Genomic DNA, 19,825 nt, shown 5'->3' on the forward strand with positions numbered 1-19,825 from the left:
TAATGGTATGTGTGTTTGAGTGCACACACCAAGTTAGTTAAACTTGACACCATTACAGTTGAAATAAGGGTTATCCATCACTCTAAAATGAACTAAAATAAAGTTACTCTAGGTGTGGCAGAAGAAGTTGTAGTAAACCTCGTAGGAAGTGAGAGGAGAGAGAATAAGAGGGTTTTTTTGCACTACTTTTTCTTTTTACTTCAGTAAATTCAACCTAAGCAATGTTTCTAGTTAACGAGTAAAATGAACAGTTAACTTTGTCTTAAAATGGCAACTGTATAACTTAAAATAAGGTGTTCGCCATCCCTCCCCCCATGAACTTTAACAGAATTATGCCAATTCTGTTATTAAGCCTTGTTTCTATGCTACTGCCCTCCAATTATGCATGGCAAAAGGAAACAGGGACAATGTGGCAGCCTGAAAGAAAGTGGTACTCTGAAATTCTCATTTAGCTATTATTTTCAACCATTTAAATGACACAACTTTTCAGAACTTGTTCTCAGAAGTAACAAAAGGTTCTGTTGGGAGTTGGACTCCCTTTCTTTGCTCTCACTCCCCTATCAAGAGAAGGTGGTAGTGGAAGGTAACACAACCCAAAGAAAAGGAGAAAGTGTGATAGGCAGAGGGAATGAACCTAAGAGGAACCCAGCGGGCAGCCCCTAGACACTTGAGAGCTCCCTGCCTCTTCAATACAATGCATTGATTCCCTTTAGAAGACAAATGGGTGTAAAGGTTAACTACTTTCTCAGACCTTAGGCTTACCTGTTAAGGCACTTACTTACCCTCCCCACCCCACCCATATTTTTCATATAAAACCCGCTATTTCATTTGAATGCATTTTGCTAGGCTATGATAATCTGCAAAATAAAACAAAAATAACGTTGACCATTTTTTTTTATAAAACTGTTGCATCAAGAGAAAGGTTGTGTTTTATTTTCTGAAATGAGCACAAATTACACCTTTCACAATAACACTGAAAGCAGGTGCAAAGACTGACAGTGACCTTTGACTAAAGGTAGCTTTGTAAAAAGAAAAATACCAAATAAATCAGTGCCCTTTCTGATTGTTGTAAAACTGGAGGCGGGGAGGGGTTGGTTGTTTGTTACATAAAAGTTGGTCCAAACTTACAAAAAAGCACAAATGTGCATAGTTCAGAAGATCTGCAAGAGGGCCATAAAAGACTTTTATGTCCCTAAGATTAGCATCCACTTAAAACTGCAAGAATACAAAATAAAATTGTTAACTAGAATTTGTGAAGATGTACAATCAACAGATCTAGTTTTTTAGAACAGCATGAATTTAAGCAAAGGTTTTTTTTGTCTTTTTTTTTTTAAACTATTGTATGCAAGACCCTTTTCCACATAAAAATAAAGCTGTTGTTGAATTAATATTATTCAAGTCTCTTGGATCGCTGCCTTAAACTGCAGCTAGAAAAGTCTTTCCAGATAAAAATGATGTGCCTGAGGAAAAACAGATACTCAGTATGGTAACCCTCTGCCTCGACCTCTGCCAGCTGATGTGCTAATGTGTCCCCTGTATCCTTGTGAATACCCAGGTCCTTGGGCAGGAGAAGTCCAGGTCTGTCCATGCATGAGGCCAGGGCCACCTGGGTTTTCCTGTAAGTTACCACCATAGTTATAGTTGTGCATCTTTGCTGGCAAAGGATGAGTACTCTCTGGCCCTGTGGAAGGGTCACTGCTGTTTGCCAGGACTGCAATGGGGCCATGGCTATATTCAAATCTATGGTCCTTGTCTCCACTAAACAACATGGGACCTGTATTGAGGTAAATGTCTCCATATCCAGCTACTGAACTGGGAAATGACTCGGAAAAGGCAGAAGGCTGAGGTGGACCACCAGAATGAGATGAAGTAGTACTGTAGTTATCCAAGGACTGAATATCTGAGTTTCCAATGAAGCTACGTCGTTCCAATGGTGGAGCAGAGGCGCCTCCTAGACCATCACTGCTCACATAAGGAGCAGAAGAGAAAGAAGAGGATCCAAAATTGTCCTTGTAGTCTGAAGGGGGCATATAAGTGTCTCCTGCTGGGTAGTCAATACCACTTTCTCTTTTGGGATCATCCTGGGGCTGATGCTGAGCAAGCAGCTGTAACAGGGCTGCTTTCACTCCAGCATGAGGGTCAGTTAACGAAGAACTAGTGGTGGGTACATGCTGGTTTTCTGTCCGATAATCTAGATCTTCTTCAGTGACTGGCGGTGGTTCAGGTGGCTCAGGAGGTCGCTGATCAGGAGGCAGAATACGAGGCCGATCTGGTTCTGGCGTGAGCTCCAATATCCTCATGTCTTGGTGCTGGATGAGGTCATCTTGCCCTAAGTGAAACAAGGCAAAAAAAGAGAGTCGAAAGTTACCATAGAAAACAAAAATTTCAAAATAGTTAATGTTTTCTAAAGAGCATTAGAAGTTATATCTCTGGCAAAACACACACACACACACACACACACACACACACACACACACACACACACACACAAAACAAACAAAAAAACCCAACCAAACAAAAACAACCCAAAAGTCAAATGAAAAAGAAAAAGGTATATGTAAGTATTAAAATATCGCCTGCTACCATTTGAGTCTATGGTGACAGAAAAATTTTGTTGTATTTGGCATCTCACATGTACCTATTTACTGCCTGAAGAACAAAAGCTACTGTATACATAAAGTTTCTGCCTTGGTCAATCATCCTGCTGCAACTGGAGTGAAAGATTATTTCTTAACCATAGGTTCACATGAGAAACGTTGATAGCATTCATGAGTTCTATCACCCACAGATAATTCGTTAAAGAATCAACTCCTAGGAGTACACGGACTAAGAAACCAACCTATAACCAGTGACCTGAGAATTTTCAGGACCTCTCCTAGCAAAGCTACTAAACACTACGCATTATAGCTAATCATCAACAGCAAGAAAACAGTGTGAATGCAGCCGTGTTAGTGGTCTGCTACTGTACACTCACCCGACACCGGAGTGCTAGGTTCTGGAGGTGGCCTGAGTTGTAATGACGCTTCATGTCCCGATCCATTTTCCCTCTCTTCCAGTAGCACATCTTTCTGCTTTGACTGCTGAGCCTTTATTAACTGAGTCAACAGAACTGCAAATGCGCTCTGCACAGCCGCCTGGGCAGCATCAGTCTCCACTTTAGGCTGGACATTCTGAGAAGAAGGCTGAATTCCTCCCAGCGGTTTCGAAGACTCCTGTTGTGGTGTTGATGGATCTGTCTGTTTTTCACCTGTTGCCAAAATTCCAGCAGGAAGGTTTATTTTATTTAGCTGCTGCTGAGTCTCAGAGTTTACCTTAATGTTCAACACTTGGACAAAATCAGTCACACTAACACTTGTTTTAGTTTGTAGTAGGTTTAGTAGGATTGCCAATTCACTGTGGTTTAACTGCTGTCCAGGGCCTGTTTTTACTAAAGACAAAACGTGTATTAATTAGAATTGCCATGATTCACAGCTCTCCCCACCCCACAGAATGGCTCTGTATTACCCTATTAAAATGTACATTCGTGGGACAGTGTTTGAGAAATACTGTGAAAAGGGAATCTCTTTCTAGTTCAATTTCATGTACATTTAAGATGTAACGGCACATAAAACAAAAAAGAAAAAGAACTGCAGTCCCTTTTGAATAAATTATCTTTAAGGGTAAATACTTCGAAAGGAAAACCGAGACCACCATTAAAACCCCATACTATAGACATGACCAGGAAATAGCACCTGAGAATGGGCACTGGATGATGATCATGATGATGATGACGACCATGACGACTATAATTTTAGGTTCCTTTCTGAGCATTTTATATCCTTTATTCCTCACAACAACCTTATAAGGCATGCTTTATTATTGGCCCCATTTTTTTTTTTACTGAAGAAGAAACTGACATCCAGAGTGACTAAATAACTTGCTCAAGTCACAAACTCTGTAAGTGGCAGAGGTGAGATTTGAACCCAGGTATTCTGATTCCAGAGTCTGAACTCTTTTTTTTTTTAAATAAATTTATTTATTTTATTTATTTATTTTTGGCTGTTTGGGGTCTTCACTGCTGCGTGTGGGCTTTCTCTAGTTGCGGTGCGCGGGCTTCTCATTGCGGTGGCTTCTCCTGTTGTGGAGCACGGGCTCTAGGTGCGCAGACTACAGTAGCTGTGGCTCGCGGGCTCTAGAGCACAGGCTCAGTAGTTGTGGCACACGGGCTTAGTTGCTCTGTGGCACGTGGGATCTTCCCGGACCAGGGCTCGAACCCGTGTCCCCTGCATTGGCAGGCGGATTCTTAACCAATGCGCCACCAGGGAAGTCCCCAGAGTCTGAACTCTTAACCACTCCCTGTACTGCTTATATAAAATAACACGTATTTTCTAAAAACCTAACCTTATCTTTGCAGTAAATTCAAACTGGGATTTTGTAGACTGTCTGATATAATGTCTTTTATTCAAACTTCTTTTTTTTAAAGTTAAGCACTCTTGGTAAATTAGGAACTCCTACAGAAGCATGCTTATCATGTACATATAAGGTGGCATTAATTCGTGACCACGAAAACAGTTGTTTTTCTTTTTCTAATTTTCAGTTTAGACTTGTGATGGTTTACGTAGGTTCTTGTGCAAGTTTATCTGAGTCATACGTAACAACAAGGCTCAAATGTACATAATACTATATATGCTAAGTGATAATACAGATACTGATAAGCAATTTCCATAACCACAGATGACAGACTAATAGTACTCCAAGATGAAAAAGTGATGATTAATGCTTTTTAAAATATATTCTCTCTTTATATATTTTGATATACTTTTTATTACTTCTTAGTATTTTTAGAATAATTCAAAACAAACTCTTGCAAGTTCTCCTTGTGATCTGCAGGTATTAATAAGGAACCATGCTTGTTTGCTACACCCCAAGTGCCAGTTTTCCTCATTTTCCCTTTCATGTCTCTATTAACAGAGGTAGTCTCCATGTGAGCTCAGAGAAGTACACTTTAACTGTGGTGTCTCATCTTCACAGAAGGGGCATTTTTATTTCATGGCACTTATTGATGTAGAAAATGGAGCAAAGAGGATTCATTCCTATTTCAAAAAACTAGAAGCCTTACTTCTTAATATTGACAGTTTGAAAAGAGAAGGGAAGGAGGGAGGGAGGGATAAAATGAAATTCTAAAATTAACAGAGTTGTAAATATGCAAAGCTAAGAAACAATAACAAAATGAGCCCAGAATTTTTTTATCAGCTAAAATAGAGTGAAATAACCACCCTCTATTCCACTAGGCTTCCTAGTGGAATAAGGACATCAGTTCCGTGAAGAGAAGCAGAAATAAACACCTGGTAGTCTTATTAAGGAATATGACAACTGTTGCCTGGGACAAGTGACCACCATCCAAATTTCCTGTTACAACCATCTCAAATCCTTTTTCAGTAGTGGATGGTATATAAAACAGGTGATATAAACACAAACCAAGAAAACTTCTTGTTGCTTCTGTCTTTCTCCAAATTTTACATAGTTTTACCATGAAGAGAAATAATACTGAACTTGATAATAGACAGCCCTCACTTTGTACAACAAATAAACATTTTTTTCTCCTAAGCTACATATACATAAAATATTTTCATGTACAAGGGGAATTCACTATTTCAAGAAACTCTGAAGAATACTTTTGAACAACAAATAACAATTAATTTTGGTTTTTAAAGTAACATGTATTAGCACTTTAATGTAGTCTGACCAAGGTCAACTCTAAGCTTGCAGACTACATGGGAAAGCATTAAGGTAATCTTTCTCAAGCTTTCTCAGCTAATCTACTCTATATTTATATTTAACCACCAAAAGTTCAATCTGATCCACAGATCTGTTTTAACCAACTAACTGAGCAGTCAATACTTACTCATCTCTTAATAAGTGCTGGGCTATTTTTCATGTTTAATAAAACACCACCTCCACACATACATGTATTTATTTCTTATCATCTCTGTCTTCATAAAAACATTAAAGCTGAATGCTTTCCGGATTCATGAGGCAAAATGAAGGAGTGGATTCCATTTTTTTTAAAGTCGTTAACTAAATGAGAGAATGAATTTAACTGTACTTCTGACAACACTGAAGAGGTTGGTTCCTCGTGAAGAAGCTTACTCTTACAACAGATTGAGTCAGACGAAGAAATTTAACTTTCCCCAAAACACCCTTCTTTATCATACTTCAAGTCACTTCTGGCACAATATCAGATTCCAGTCTGAGATTCTATAATATATTGGGAAATATATTAAAAGTAACCTGAGAACATTACAAACAGTATGAAAGAGCTTCTACTCTGATTCCGGGCTGTTTTCCTTTATCTTTCTTCTTACTCCTGAAAAGCATCCACAGACATTGAATGCTGTGCCTCACAGAATAGTGTCAGTAAAAGACCTACTGACTCTTGCACTAGGGGAAAAAAGAAGGCAGAGAAAGCTGACCCATCACTAATCATATGTAATTTGATGCCTTCTTTATAAATTAATCTCACCTTGAGATTGCTTAATATTGTGGTGCCGGTAGCAGTGAAACATCTGTACTGGCACAATCGAATAACAAGGAAATGTTGAATTCAGTGTTCAACTTTTAGCCACAAGTGCTTTAACACTACAGCAATATAATTAACGCCAGCCACAAAACAATGTGAAGAAGATCAACCCATGGAAGCATTACTGACCAGGTGCTACATTCGAGTTGCCCTGAGATTTCAGTTGTGAAGACGGCAGCACACCCTGAGGCGTGTTAGTTCTGCTGTCATCCATGCCCAGAGACAAGTCCTTTCTGGGGGCTTTAATTGTGGAAACATCATCAGTCATGCCCATCTGCTTCTGTCTTCTTCGCTTTTTACTCCATAACTCATGACAATCTTGCCATAAAGGAAGGCTGGAAAAAAAAGTATTAAACTCTTTGTCCATGGCATTTCTTAACAACAACAACAACAAAATGATAATATATTTACTACATAGCCCCAAAGCTGCCACCCCCGCTCCCCCACAAGTTATTCTTGAAGATTTCACACACAGGCTTTGTAAACTCCTCCAACACAAATCACCCTTAATGCCCCCCTCCTTCAGGGCTTCACCTATACAGACAAACTATTTTTCTGTGGCTTCTGGATAATCAATGAATAATAACTTATTAAAACTATGAATGAAGAATATATGTTCACAAAAATAGGTTACTATTAGCCTTGGTGCAATCTTTTAAAGCCAATTTTTATCATAGTACAACATACATTGAATAGGACATGGAAAAAAAAAGTGAAAAATATGCCACTTGCAGAAACTAGACACGGAATTAAAAAGTAGCAAAGGCTAGGACATAAATTTGCGAAAAACCTTCTAGTACAAGCTTTTTACTTTTTGAGACCCTCTTATTTGCTTCTATAGTCAAATGCTCTAGAATTAAACTGATTGCTACAGAGGAGTTTCAAAATTAGATTGTAATCCAGGTTCATCAATCATCATTGAGAGTTCTGAATAACTAGCAACTATCAAAGATATCCATAATTCTGAAACAATTCTACCTCGTATAATTTCACAAAATTGAAACACTGCAGAATAACTTTTGTTTAAAGAAAGACAAATATTTGATTTATAAATATTTTCTTCTTACCCTAATAAAAAAATCCAGTGGGAAGTTACTATGATATCTATTTTAAAGATAAGAAAATTGAAGCTTGGAAAGGTTAATAAACTTGCCCAGAATATCTATAAATTCCCTTAAGCAGCCCCAACCTGGTCTTCAACCTGGATATGTTTACCTCTAGGGATACATGAAAACTTTCTGAGGGAGTATACCTGGAATTATTCTAAAAGAAATTCCATATCCATATGTCCTCTTTCCTAAAATTGGTATTTGAGAAGGGCCTGCATGTTCAGAAAGTTCTTTCACACGTCTTCTTTCACAATTAGTTTTACCTCATGTTATAAAATAAAGGCATATGCAACAATATGGTCAAATCTTAGCAATATAATATAATATTAAGTGAAAAAAAAGTCATTCCCAACAGATTACAAACAGCATGACACTCTTTCATAAAATTAAAAGCAACTAAAATTGTAAAATATAACTTTTTATGAGTACATATAGATGGCAACAAAAAGTATATACAAAAGAAAACAGGGATGATGGTTACCTCAGGTGGAGGAAGGCAAGGGGGACAGGTTGTGGGCGGAGAGGGTATGATATGAGTAAAGTAGGTTATTGTCAAGATTCTAGCTTTTATTTGGTAAGTTCATGGCTGCTTATTAACATCATTTAAAATAACTAATTAAATTAAGTAACTAAAAGAAAAAAAGGGAGCCATGCATGGACTAATGATGAGTGACACAAGGATTATGATTAAACCAAGTCTATGCACCTGAGGTCCAAAAACAAAACAAAGGCATACCTCTCAGCCATCTTACTATGGTGCATTGCCTCAGCGTGTAAAAACCTCCTGGAGTAACAAACAAAGGGACAATTTGAAATATTGATATTGGGAAGCTTTAAGGCATCAAAAACCTGCCAAAGACTTTCGTGTGTGTGTGTGTGTGTGTGTATGTGTGTGTGTGTGTGTGTGTGTGTGCGTGCGCATGTATTACAAGATGTGTAACCTTAGCCTCTGTTGGGGTTATTCTGAATTCAGACATACTGCAGTACTGCAGAGTGGGGGGACTGAAGTGATTTCATTTTTTCCCCATCTTGATGTTCAAGGAATGCATTGCTCTTGTTGAAGAGTCCCATGAGAATAAAGCAAAGACATCCACTAAAAAGGGCTTCTGTTCCCTCCCACAATTAAAACGTTAAGAGATTCTTTATGGATGATCTCAACAGTAGGAAAGATAAACATTACCCAACAAATAGCTAAACAGGATAGAGAGGTTAGTGATGCTGACTATTAGATGTACCAGGAATGTTTCCAGGACAACCAAATTTTTAATGTGTGCTTTTCTAAAGGTTCAAATACCGGCTCAGCCACTTACTTATTGTGTCTCATAGGCAAGTAACTTGACCTCGGTGCCTCAGTTTGCTTATCTTTAAAAATGGGGTTAACAAGACAATCTACCTTGTGGAGTTCAGGTAATATATGTTAACATATGTAAGCGCTTGGACAGTGCCTCTCACATAGTAAGAATTATATTCATGTTTCGTCATTCAGCAAGGTAGTTTAAAAGTATTTTTTTTATCATATCATATCATGAAATATTTATTCCAATTATAGTTGATCGTATTTATCTTATGAATTGTTTAATGCTTTTAAGAAAAAATAAAATTATAGACAAGCTGCTGGCCTAATTCACTTCTTAGCAATACATACTCTTTTCATTAAGTACATTAAAAAAGTGTGACAGGACATCTAATAAAATTAATGGAGTTTTTTTTTTATTACCCCACTCATTTGCTTATTCCTAAAAAAACTGATAAATTTAATACACATGGCTATTTCCCAAAGGAATTCCAATGCCTTTCTTCAGAGTCCTTAGTTAAATTTTATAATTTTAACTACCCATTACATATGACAAAGTAACTAGATGTTATATTGTTTATATAATTTTTTATTTAAATATCACATCAATATCACTATAATTTCAACCTGATTGCTTTAGTGATGTACTTAAGAAAGATGTATCATAATTTATTGCTGGTTTACAGAATGTTTACCAAAATGTGTACTAACATATTTATTTTTAATGCAAAAGTGCAGTCGGGTGTGTTCTCATAAAAGTTAAGTGAATTTAGGTGATGTGCTTGACAATATGAACAGAACTTCCTATTATGTGGCAAACATTTTCCACAAATTGAATGGGATACATCTACAGTTCCAAGATTTTGACAAAAGCATATATTTTAAAAATGTAATAAGAAACACAATTTAGCAAATGGATTGGTTAAGTAGTACTGAAATTACATGTTGACTTCCTAACCTTTTCTAAGTATACTGGATTAAGAAAGTGCGAATAAAAGGAAAAGCAACAAGTATAAGAAGAAGTCATGTAATAAATATTGGTAAAGCTTCTTTGGTTTATTTTCTTAAAATTTGAAAAAAAATGATTAATGACTGGATAAGAAATCTTTGGCAAGTCATGTGGTTTCCAATTCTTTACTGTCACAAAAATTAGAGAAAGAATCTTAAATTGACATCTGAAAGGTCATTAAAATAATTTTTGATAACAGAGCACTGTGATTTTGGGGACATAATGTGGAAGAAGTTCAAAGAACTCAGTGATTTAACTATGACAAAACTCCATCCAGTCTCAAATGCTTATTTAAAAGAGTACTTACAAAAAGTTTTAAATCACAATTAATGTGGAACTATATCCTCACTCTAGAATAAGTAATATTAATTAATGGATATGCAAATTGCTTGGGGAAAAAAATCTCAGCACTATTTCATTAAGGTTGCATCTCCAACAAAATTTACTAATTTTTTTCTTTTTTTTAAACTGAAATATGTACTACTAATACATGCAATAATTTAATCAAGAAAAAAAGCTTCGTAGTCAGAGGAAATTTTTAAATTAAATTTCCATTTTTATACATATATGTGTTTTAAAGAAGTACTATAGGGTAATCAATAAAATACTTTCAAGCATAAATATATGCTACATTAAAAACGTGCAGAAGCAATGTAAGTTCACACACACACACACACACACACACACACACACACACCCAACAGTGTCCAATTGATGAAGAGTTTGTTCATACATTTTCTGAGTGAATGTTGATGAATATCAAATGCTAAGGTATTTTGATTCCACTAAATACATTTACAAGATGATGTAACTGCTCTATTTTAAAGTGCCTACACTTAGACACTGAAAATTATACCTTTTGCAACTATTTGAACCCTTGATTTTAAAAATTTAGATGTCTATTTAAAATGTGTTCAATACAGTTTTACCAGAATTCTTTCATGTGGACCACTTAAACCAAGATATCAATTTAGTACTACCAATAACGGGAGAAAAATGACATTATATTCCTCTTGATGTGATACAGCAGGAAGCACCTATCACTACCCTAGGTAGCATTCTTGCCAAAAAAAAAAAGAAACACTAATTACTAATCATGAGGTAGTGGTTAAAGTCAGACTGTAGAATGCTTTACAAAACAGCTAGCTCTTCAAAAATGTCAATGTTGTAAGAAGTCTTCCTCAGAGACTGAAGAGACATAACAACTAAATGAAATGTGTGAGCTTGGAATAAATTCTTTATCCAAAAAAACCAAAACAAAAACAAACAGAAAAACAGACTACAAAGGAAACTATTGTGCCAACTAGAGAAATCTGAATATAAACTATTAGCTAATACAATGTTAAATTTCTTATGCTTTATAATGATATTGTAGTTATACAGAATAAAGTCCCAGTTCTTATAGAGAACATGGTGAATTATTTATAAGTGAAATGTCATTCCCACAATATAATATGCAAATAGTTCAGGAAAAAAAGATATGGAGTGATAAATCAAATGTGTCCAAATTTTAGTTAAGTGTTTGAACCTAGATGAAGAGCATATGACTGTTCATTGTAATATTCTTCCTATTCTTCTGTATAGAGTTGAAAATTTTCCAAACTGAAAGTTTAAAAAAATTCTTTAAAGAGGTACTAAAGCCAAAGTTTCAAGACTGCTGATATATACTGATAAGCAAAAAATTCCATGAAACAATTCAACAGTGAATGATTCAGGTCCCTCAACGTGTCAGATGATAGATCCTTTTTGCCTTCCAAATCATCCCACAAAGGCTATTCACATACAATTCAGTAAAAACTAAAGCCAAATATGATGGTCTCACAGAACTGTAATAAGACCAATCTAATTAATTAAGTGGAAGAGCCAGGATTTGAACTCCAAATCCTATGTCTGTTCCTTCACAATATGCTAATTGTTATTACATGGACACATTTTATTGTTATAGGGACAGGTTTGTTTTTGTGACACTCATCATCATTTTTAAAATTACTAAGAAAATCTCTACAAACTTTCTAGATCCTATCAAGGAGAACCAAATGGACTGCTCTGTCCCCTTCCCGAAATCAATCCTAGAGAAATTACAGGAGCCACAAGGGAGTGAAGGTTCAAGAACCCAGCCATTCTGACGCCCAGACTCTGTGCATTCCCTGCCACCCGACACCCACCTCCCACCATCAGACAGTAGACGCATTCCATACAGGCTTTTGACACTAATATTTTTATTCAATGATAAGAATTTTCTACTGTAGAGTCTGCTAAGGAATATTTCAGAACCTCTTTTTGTTATAGAACTAACTTGAATTTCAGAGCTGGCTTCACCCTTTACTAGATTTGTATTCTTGGGCAAGTTTCTTAACCTCTCTGAGCCTGCTTCCTTCTCTGTAAAATGGTGATAATAATACTCACCTGTTAAGATTATAAAGATTAATGTAATACATGAGAAATGCTTAGCATAGCACTCAAAATTTTAGCTAAGCAACTAGTGCTGGCAGAAACAGTACTACAATAGCAGCAGCAATAACATTTTTTTTTTAGGGTAGAAATATGTTAATAAAATTAACTAGAGGAAGGCTGCTTCTGCTAGTCCTATGGTTAGCTGACCATAAAGCAAGGCTCTGCATTCTAGATGTGCAAATTATGTACACTATTGCTATTCTATTCCTTTTGATTTATTCTTTCTTTTGACTTAACTAATCATGGAATAGCTTTTGATAGCTACATAATGATGTTATTAATATTGTCCAGATTCTGCATATAGTAAAAAGTCACTTACTCTGGTGGAGGCATTTTTGAGGGTTCCACATCCCGTAGGAACTCACACTGAAGAGCCTGCTCTGCAGTGCAGCGCTTACTAGGATCCAAGGCGAGCATGTAATCAAATAAGTCTAGTGCAGCTGCAGGAATACTGGCATGAGAGGATTATAAAAGTCATGCATGTTCTTAGACTCAAGCTTAATGTTGCTTTAGGAGCTTATTTTAAATATTAGCATTTTATAACATGTTCGTGATACTTTATTCCAGTAAGTTCCAAATATTCCTTTAAAGAAATATTTATTTTTACATAATTTTATAATTATTATTCTAAATAATTTGAAATTTGGCAAACAATAGTATATTTTACTGCTCTATGGGCAATTTGCTGTTTTAACATAAATTAAAAACTTAACAGAATAGTTTCCTACAACAAAGTAAAAAACTCAGTTCAAGTATCTTGTAAGCGGTTTCTTTAAAATTTTAAATGGTATTATTAAACTTCTTTCAGGTAAACACTAAATCAAACACATAACTCCAAAGCACTGATTTCATAATGATGGTAAAATGGTAATTTGCATGTAGCAAAGGGAACTCAAAATTAAATGACATAGAAGAATTGTGATAGGTCGACCTTAGGTCAACAGAGGCTACAGTGACATTTAGAATTCTCAAGAAATAACTTAAAAAAAAAATCAACGCAATATGGATGTTTAAGCATCCCCTTCTTACAAAACAAATTCTTCTCTTAACTTTCGACGATATTGCTTCTTTGGTTTCATGGTGTTGAAATATGGTAGTTTGATTACATCAGGCCACACTGCAGGACATGGACTTCCACATATACGGCTGAACAACACACAAAAAGAAGTACATCAATATAAACTACATAGAAAAAAATCATACATACAACTGCTATACAAAACATCAACTCATTTTTAAATATACAAATGTTGAAGTCCTGATACAATGTATACTAGTTTCATTAAATATTTTAGTCATCCCAAATCAATTACTTATTTTAAGAATTCAATTTATTTTCAGTGAATGCTTCTAACACTCCAAACATTCCAATTCCTAGAAAGAAAACCTTCATATCTGCAAAATCAAATCTTAAAAACACAGGCAACATTCAAAATATGTTGAGCATATTTTGAACCAAAATTTAAAATTTTTATGCTAATAAACTGAGGAACTAGAGTTTAGTATATGTCTTTCTCTGGTTTTATAGGTACCTAATCATCACCTCTTATGAATATAATGAAGTCTGCAATAATAGCAGAAAAGATTTCCTACACTGAAGAAGCTAACTGAACTGTAGACTGCTGCTGAATTCGATCAACAGGAGGACCCTAAAAGTCACATTCCTGAAACACAGAAGTTCTTCAATTTCAGTAGTGCCTCTGATTTCAAGGTATTTAGAAATTTTAACTGCTTTACTCTCTATCTATATCTTGAAATCCCTCATTTTTTTTATATTAATTAGTAAGTCTTTGTTATGGTAAACTGAAGAAATGCTATAACAAATAGCTCTAGCTGGTAAACATTTAAAACTAATGTTTTGATAATATGTAGATGAAAAATTGGTTAAATATGCTTGAGTATACTGAATCTCAAGAATAAATGTACATTTTTTTTTTAAGAAGATGTTGGGGGTAGGAGTTTATTAATTAATTAATTTATTTTTGCTGTGTTGGGTTTTCGTTTCTGTGCAAGGGCTTTCTCTAGTTGTGGCAAGCGGGAGCCACTCTTCATTGCGGTGTGCGGGCCTCTCACTATCGCGGTCTCTCTTGTTGCAGAGCACAGGCTCCAGACGCGCAGGCTCAGTAGTCGTGGCTCACGGGCCAGTTGCTCCGTGGCATGTGGGATCCTCCCAGACCGGGGCTCGAACCCGTGTCCCCTGCATTAGCAGGCAGATTCTCAACCACTGCGCCACCAGGGAAGCCCCATTTTATATAAAATTATCAGCTAGTCTTCATATAGGAAAAGAAAATGTCCATGCATCACTGACTAAAAGTAAAAATATTCCATATATACATAAATATAAATACATGCACCAATGTACATAAGCAAGTGACAACTAAAGTTGCCAGACATCCTTTAGCGGAGCTTAAGAAAACTATGTCAAAACCACTCTCTCACTTTTGTATACTACATAATATACCCAAGTAACTAGATGAATATAATCAATCCCTGGCAGATTTATATGCACCATGACAGAAGTATAAAATATAATGGAATAAAGAAAATGAAGGATACTTTCAACTACAGAAATACAAGAAAACGTACTCAAGTTAGAGAAGAGGTGCAGAATTTTGCCTACAACTCAAAGGATAAGTAAACAATAGACAGGTGGGAAAGGGAATAAGAGAATTGTTACTGGCAAAGATTAGTGCATAGGCCAAGTCATGGAAGTAGCAAAGTCTAAACATTTGTGGGAGGAAGGAAGACTAAGGAAATCAGTATAGGTGGAATTTAGGGCTAAGGGAGGTTTAGTTGGAAGCATTAGACAGGGGCCATACAATACAGTTTCAAGAGGCAGTCTGCCTAACTATAATGAAGACAGAGTTTGAAAACGAACTTTAGAACTGAATCCTGTCTGTGATGTTGGTGAAATTGCATTGCTTAGAATCTGTTGCTCTTTTGTAAAATGGGGATTAATTTTACTTTGGACCTGTGAAATTAAATGAGCTAGCACCTGGCTCATTAATAGCCTTATAATAAAAATCAGTTTCATTACCTCTTAGCTAAACAGTTTTAATTATTTTATGTGTTCTGGGAAGATAGTTGAGTGGGAAAGTTATCTAACTGGTAGCAGCATACAGGACGAAATAGACATTCTAAGACAGGGAAACGTTTCAGAAATTAGGGAAGCAGACATGACAGCAGTTGATAACTGCATATTGGCAAAATCAGTGCCTGATGGTCAATTAGCTATCCCCAAATCATTTACTGAAGACATTTTGAAATGCATCATATGCTAAATCCCTAAATATCTGAGGTCTGTTTTGAGAATCTATTTTGACTTACTGATTTATCTACTCTGGTGTCAATATCATATGATACCTTTACATTTTTCATAAGACTTACAGGACAAACCCCTCTATCTACTCATTCCTCTAATTATTCTTTTCAGTATTTCCTTACAGATGAATTGTAGAATCAATACTGTCACACTCCAAAAGTAAGAGAATCCTGTTGGGATTCCACTGCTGCTCTGAATTTATCAATTTAGAACGGATTGCTATCTTTACAAAGCTTAATATTTCCATTTTTATACTTCCTTTGGTTTTATACAGGCATACCTCATTTTATTGTGCTTTGTAGATTTTTTTTTTTTTCAAACTTCAGGTTTGTGGTAACCGTGTGTCAGAAAGTCTATTGGCGCCATTCTGCCAACAGCATTTACTCACTTTGTGTCTCTGTGTCACTTTCTGGTAATTCTCACAGTATTTCAAACCCTCCATCAGTCAAAAGACTACAACTTGCCAAAGACTCAAATGATGGTTAGTATTTTTAGCAATACAGTATTTTAAAATTAGGGTATACACACATAATGCTATTGCACACCTAATAGACTACAGTATAGTGTAAACATAACTTTATATGCACTGGGAAACCAAAAAATGTGTGTCACTCACTTTATTTTGATATTTGCTTTATTGTGGTAGTCTACAACGAAACCTGCAATATTTCCAAGGTATACTTATAAATTTCTTCAATTAGGTCTTGTATATTTCCTTTTATGGGTTTTAGTTTTTGCTTTTTGAATGTGTTCCTATCCCTATTATATTTCCTAAGCAATAACTAGAAGAGTTTTGTTATAGGAAATGGTTGAAACTTGACATAAAAAATTTAGATCGCCATCTGAGAGCCTATGGTTCCTAACATAGTTTTCTTTTAACAGTTGTTTCTTTGAGGCTTTCCAGGTTTATTATCATCACCTATAATCACAATTCATCTATATTTTTTCAAACATGTATTCCTTTTTATCATCATGGTATGCTACATTATGTGGCAATTTCCAAACAATGTTAAAATGCTAATCATGCCACACAATATTAGGTAATTTTGTTTGGTTTCTGATTTTAATGGGAGTACTTTCATTGTTTACCCCTGGGAAAGATGATAACTTTTAGCTTGAGAAACACAACACATAGTAAAGATATTCACAGACACATACAAATTCACATATACCTCCTGCTTAGAAAGCATTGATTTATTCCTTTTGACTATGGGTTTTATTTTTGTGGCTTTTAAATTTTAAAAGGATACTTCTTTAGTTCTATCAGTTTGATTTTTAGAAACTCTATTACAATCATCACCTGCATTTTCTTCCCTGAGTTACTAATGTCATGAATTATATTTATGACGTTAGTAAGAGATTTTCGAATTAAGAGATTTTAGAATATTTAGTCATCCATACGTTCAAAAGAGGAATACCACTTGAGCCTAATCAAAGTACTGTTATTTTAGTGTAATGCTGTATTCTACTTTTTAGTTGGTATACATCAGCAGTTTGCAAAAATGGGGTCCAAAGACCACTCGGTGTCCCCTAGACCCTTCAGGAGTCTGGAAGGGCAAAGGTATTATTAAGACATTATTTATACTTTCCAATGTGTTGACTTTGCACTGATGGTATTAAGCCAGTAGTGGGTAAAACTACTGGCACCTTAGCATGACTTGAGGCAGTGGCACCAGACTATTAGCAGTAAATACTCTTCACTACCACATAACCTTGGTGGGGAGATAGGGGGAGAGTTTCACTTAAGAAGGCACTTGTTGAAGCAGTAAAAATTATTATTAAACCCTTATACTTGAGTACGTATCTTTTCAATATTCTTAGTAATGAAATAGAAAATACTCATAAAGCACTTCAGTTGCACAACAAAGTGATAGTTATCTTGAGAAGCACTTGTGCAATTATTTGAGTTGCAAGCTGAAGTAGGTGCTTTTTTCATGAACCACGATTTTTACCTGCAAAAACAACTAAAAAACTATGGTCATTCATACTTGGGTATTTGCCAGGCATTTTCTTAACCAGGAACAAAGTCAGCTTATTACTTCAAGGAAGACAACTGCAGCATTTACTGTCAATTATAAAATTCAAGCTTTCAGGAGAAAATCAGAATACTAGAAGACTTATATCTACACCATGAACTTGACAGTTTCAAAATAAATACCTAAAGGCTTTTCTGATGAGATTAGTGGTCATAACAAATACTATATAATGAAATGCTACACTTTAGAAGATTTGCTCAATTCAGTGATCCAATATTATCAAATGACCAATACATAATGTTATAAAATCATCACAGGTAAAAGATCTATTCAGAATGTAAGATAAACCAATGGATTTCAATATATTAGAGTACAAAATCTGTGGTTACAGACTGCACATTACAACTAACCTGTAAAAAGAACTGCCACTTACTGAAGGTTCAAGGAAGAATATGCACAATTATCTGAAAAGACTATTGAAAACAGCATATCACAGATGTTTATCCAGATGTTTAAGCCAGACATTAAATGATTTATAAAAATGTGAAACAATGCTATTCATTTCACCAACACTTATTTTAGTTTGGGAAATATAAACTTTTTACAATTAAAATGTTATGTTAATATATTGTTTTAAAATGAATTAATAAATATTTCTACTTCTCAGTTTTAAATTTCAATACATACAATCAACATAAACAAGCTCCTGGGATCTTTCACAATGTTTAAGAGTATAAAGAAGAGACTGAAAAGATTAAGAAGTACAAGTCTAAAGAAATTTTTATGCTAATGATTTATGAAGGTATACATGCTTCACTTTTGAAAATATGGGAACTGGGCTTCCCTGGTGGTGCAGTGGTTGAGAGTCCGTCTGCCGATGCAGAGGACACAGGTTCGTGCCCCAGTCCGGGAAGATCCCACATGCCGCGGAGCGGCTGGGCCCGTGAGCCATGGCCGCTGAGCCTGCGCGTTCAGAGCCTGTGCTCCGCAACGGGAGAGGCCACAACAGTGAGAGGCCCGTGTATTGCAAAACAAAATAAATAAATTTTAAAAAATTAAAAATAAATAAATAAAATAAAATATGGGAACTTTCCTTCTTTTCCTATATTCTGGAACAACCAAAGCCTATGCCTTTAAAGTTGTAAAAATTTTACCTGTGTAACCTGAGGCTTTGTGTATGTGTGCAGGGAATTCTTCTCATTCCAAATCTACTTTTAATTTCTTCCATGATTGTTTTTTATTCCATAAGCAATATACATTGTGTGATATAAAGGTTCTTTCACTGGCTGCCAGAACACTTAAGAGTTAAAAGTATTACTCTCATATAAAAACATTTTTGCTCTCATTCATCCCTTTTTTTGTCCCCACCTATGTTTTTCTCTCTCTTTGCCATTACTTTTAATTCATGCTACTTCTTATCACAAAATTTTTGTAATCTGCCTAACATATTTTCTGGAACCAGGTAAAGTACAAATAACTTGACCACTGTAGTGTAAAGCTCTTTAAGACAGATTCTCATTAGGATTACCATCCTTGATCCATTTATATGTACTTGTACAATGTAGACCCTAGAACTCATCATTCCTGAGGCTTTAGACTGGGGAAACATTCCAGCATTACCGCAAATAAGATGAGGGGAAGAAGTAAATACGTACTAGGAAACACATTAATTTTTACAATCCTAAGCACATTATTTGTCCTGTTCTACTTGTGAAGAAAGAAACTTATAGCATTATGGAACTTACCCTAAGTCACAAGAGCAGGAAGTAGCTGAGCTGGCATTAGAACCCAGGCCTGTAAGATCCCAAAGCCTGCCCCTTTCAATATACTCTGCCACCTCCTTCAAACCAAGGAGACGTGTCTCTTTTACCAGAAACGTCCTTTTTTTCTTCATGTTTTAAAAATAATTAATGCTATAAAATCAAAATTGAAGCATCTTTTTTGTATTATTATAAATATTTGATATCTTACCAAAACCCAAAGATGTTTTGAAACATATAAAGCAGAAAGTAAAACAGTCCCTTCCCTAACCCTCTCACAAGTCCATGTTCAGATTAACAATTCCAGACTCTTTTGATGTGTTTAATTTGTCTCACCCATGT

At 35.5% G+C, this 19,825-nt stretch overlaps 1 protein-coding gene across 2 annotated transcripts in view; it reads right to left on the minus strand.

Moving 5' to 3' along the window:
• Positions 1–824: 824 nt before the first annotated feature.
• CDK13 (cyclin dependent kinase 13) overlaps positions 825–19,825 on the minus strand; it is a 110,325-nt gene continuing 91,324 nt past the window's right edge. Inside the window, exons 10-14 of one of the 2 annotated variants that reach the window (XM_082846736.1) lie at positions 13,455–13,571; positions 12,745–12,876; positions 6,689–6,894; positions 2,975–3,247; positions 825–2,329 (exon numbers count right to left, since the gene is read on the minus strand). In XM_082846736.1, the coding sequence (XP_082702862.1) occupies positions 1,479–2,329; positions 2,975–3,247; positions 6,689–6,894; positions 12,745–12,876; positions 13,455–13,571 (1,579 nt within the window). In that variant the 3' untranslated portion in view covers positions 825–1,478. Of the gene's footprint in view, positions 2,330–2,974; positions 3,428–6,688; positions 6,895–12,744; positions 12,877–13,454; positions 13,572–19,825 lie in introns of both variants that reach the window. The other variant, XM_082846735.1, reaches the window with a different exon arrangement.

This window comes from Leucopleurus acutus, assembly GCF_964270905.1.
Source record: "Leucopleurus acutus genome assembly, chromosome: 9".
In the NCBI taxonomy this organism is placed as follows: Eukaryota; Metazoa; Chordata; class Mammalia; order Artiodactyla; family Delphinidae; genus Leucopleurus; species Leucopleurus acutus.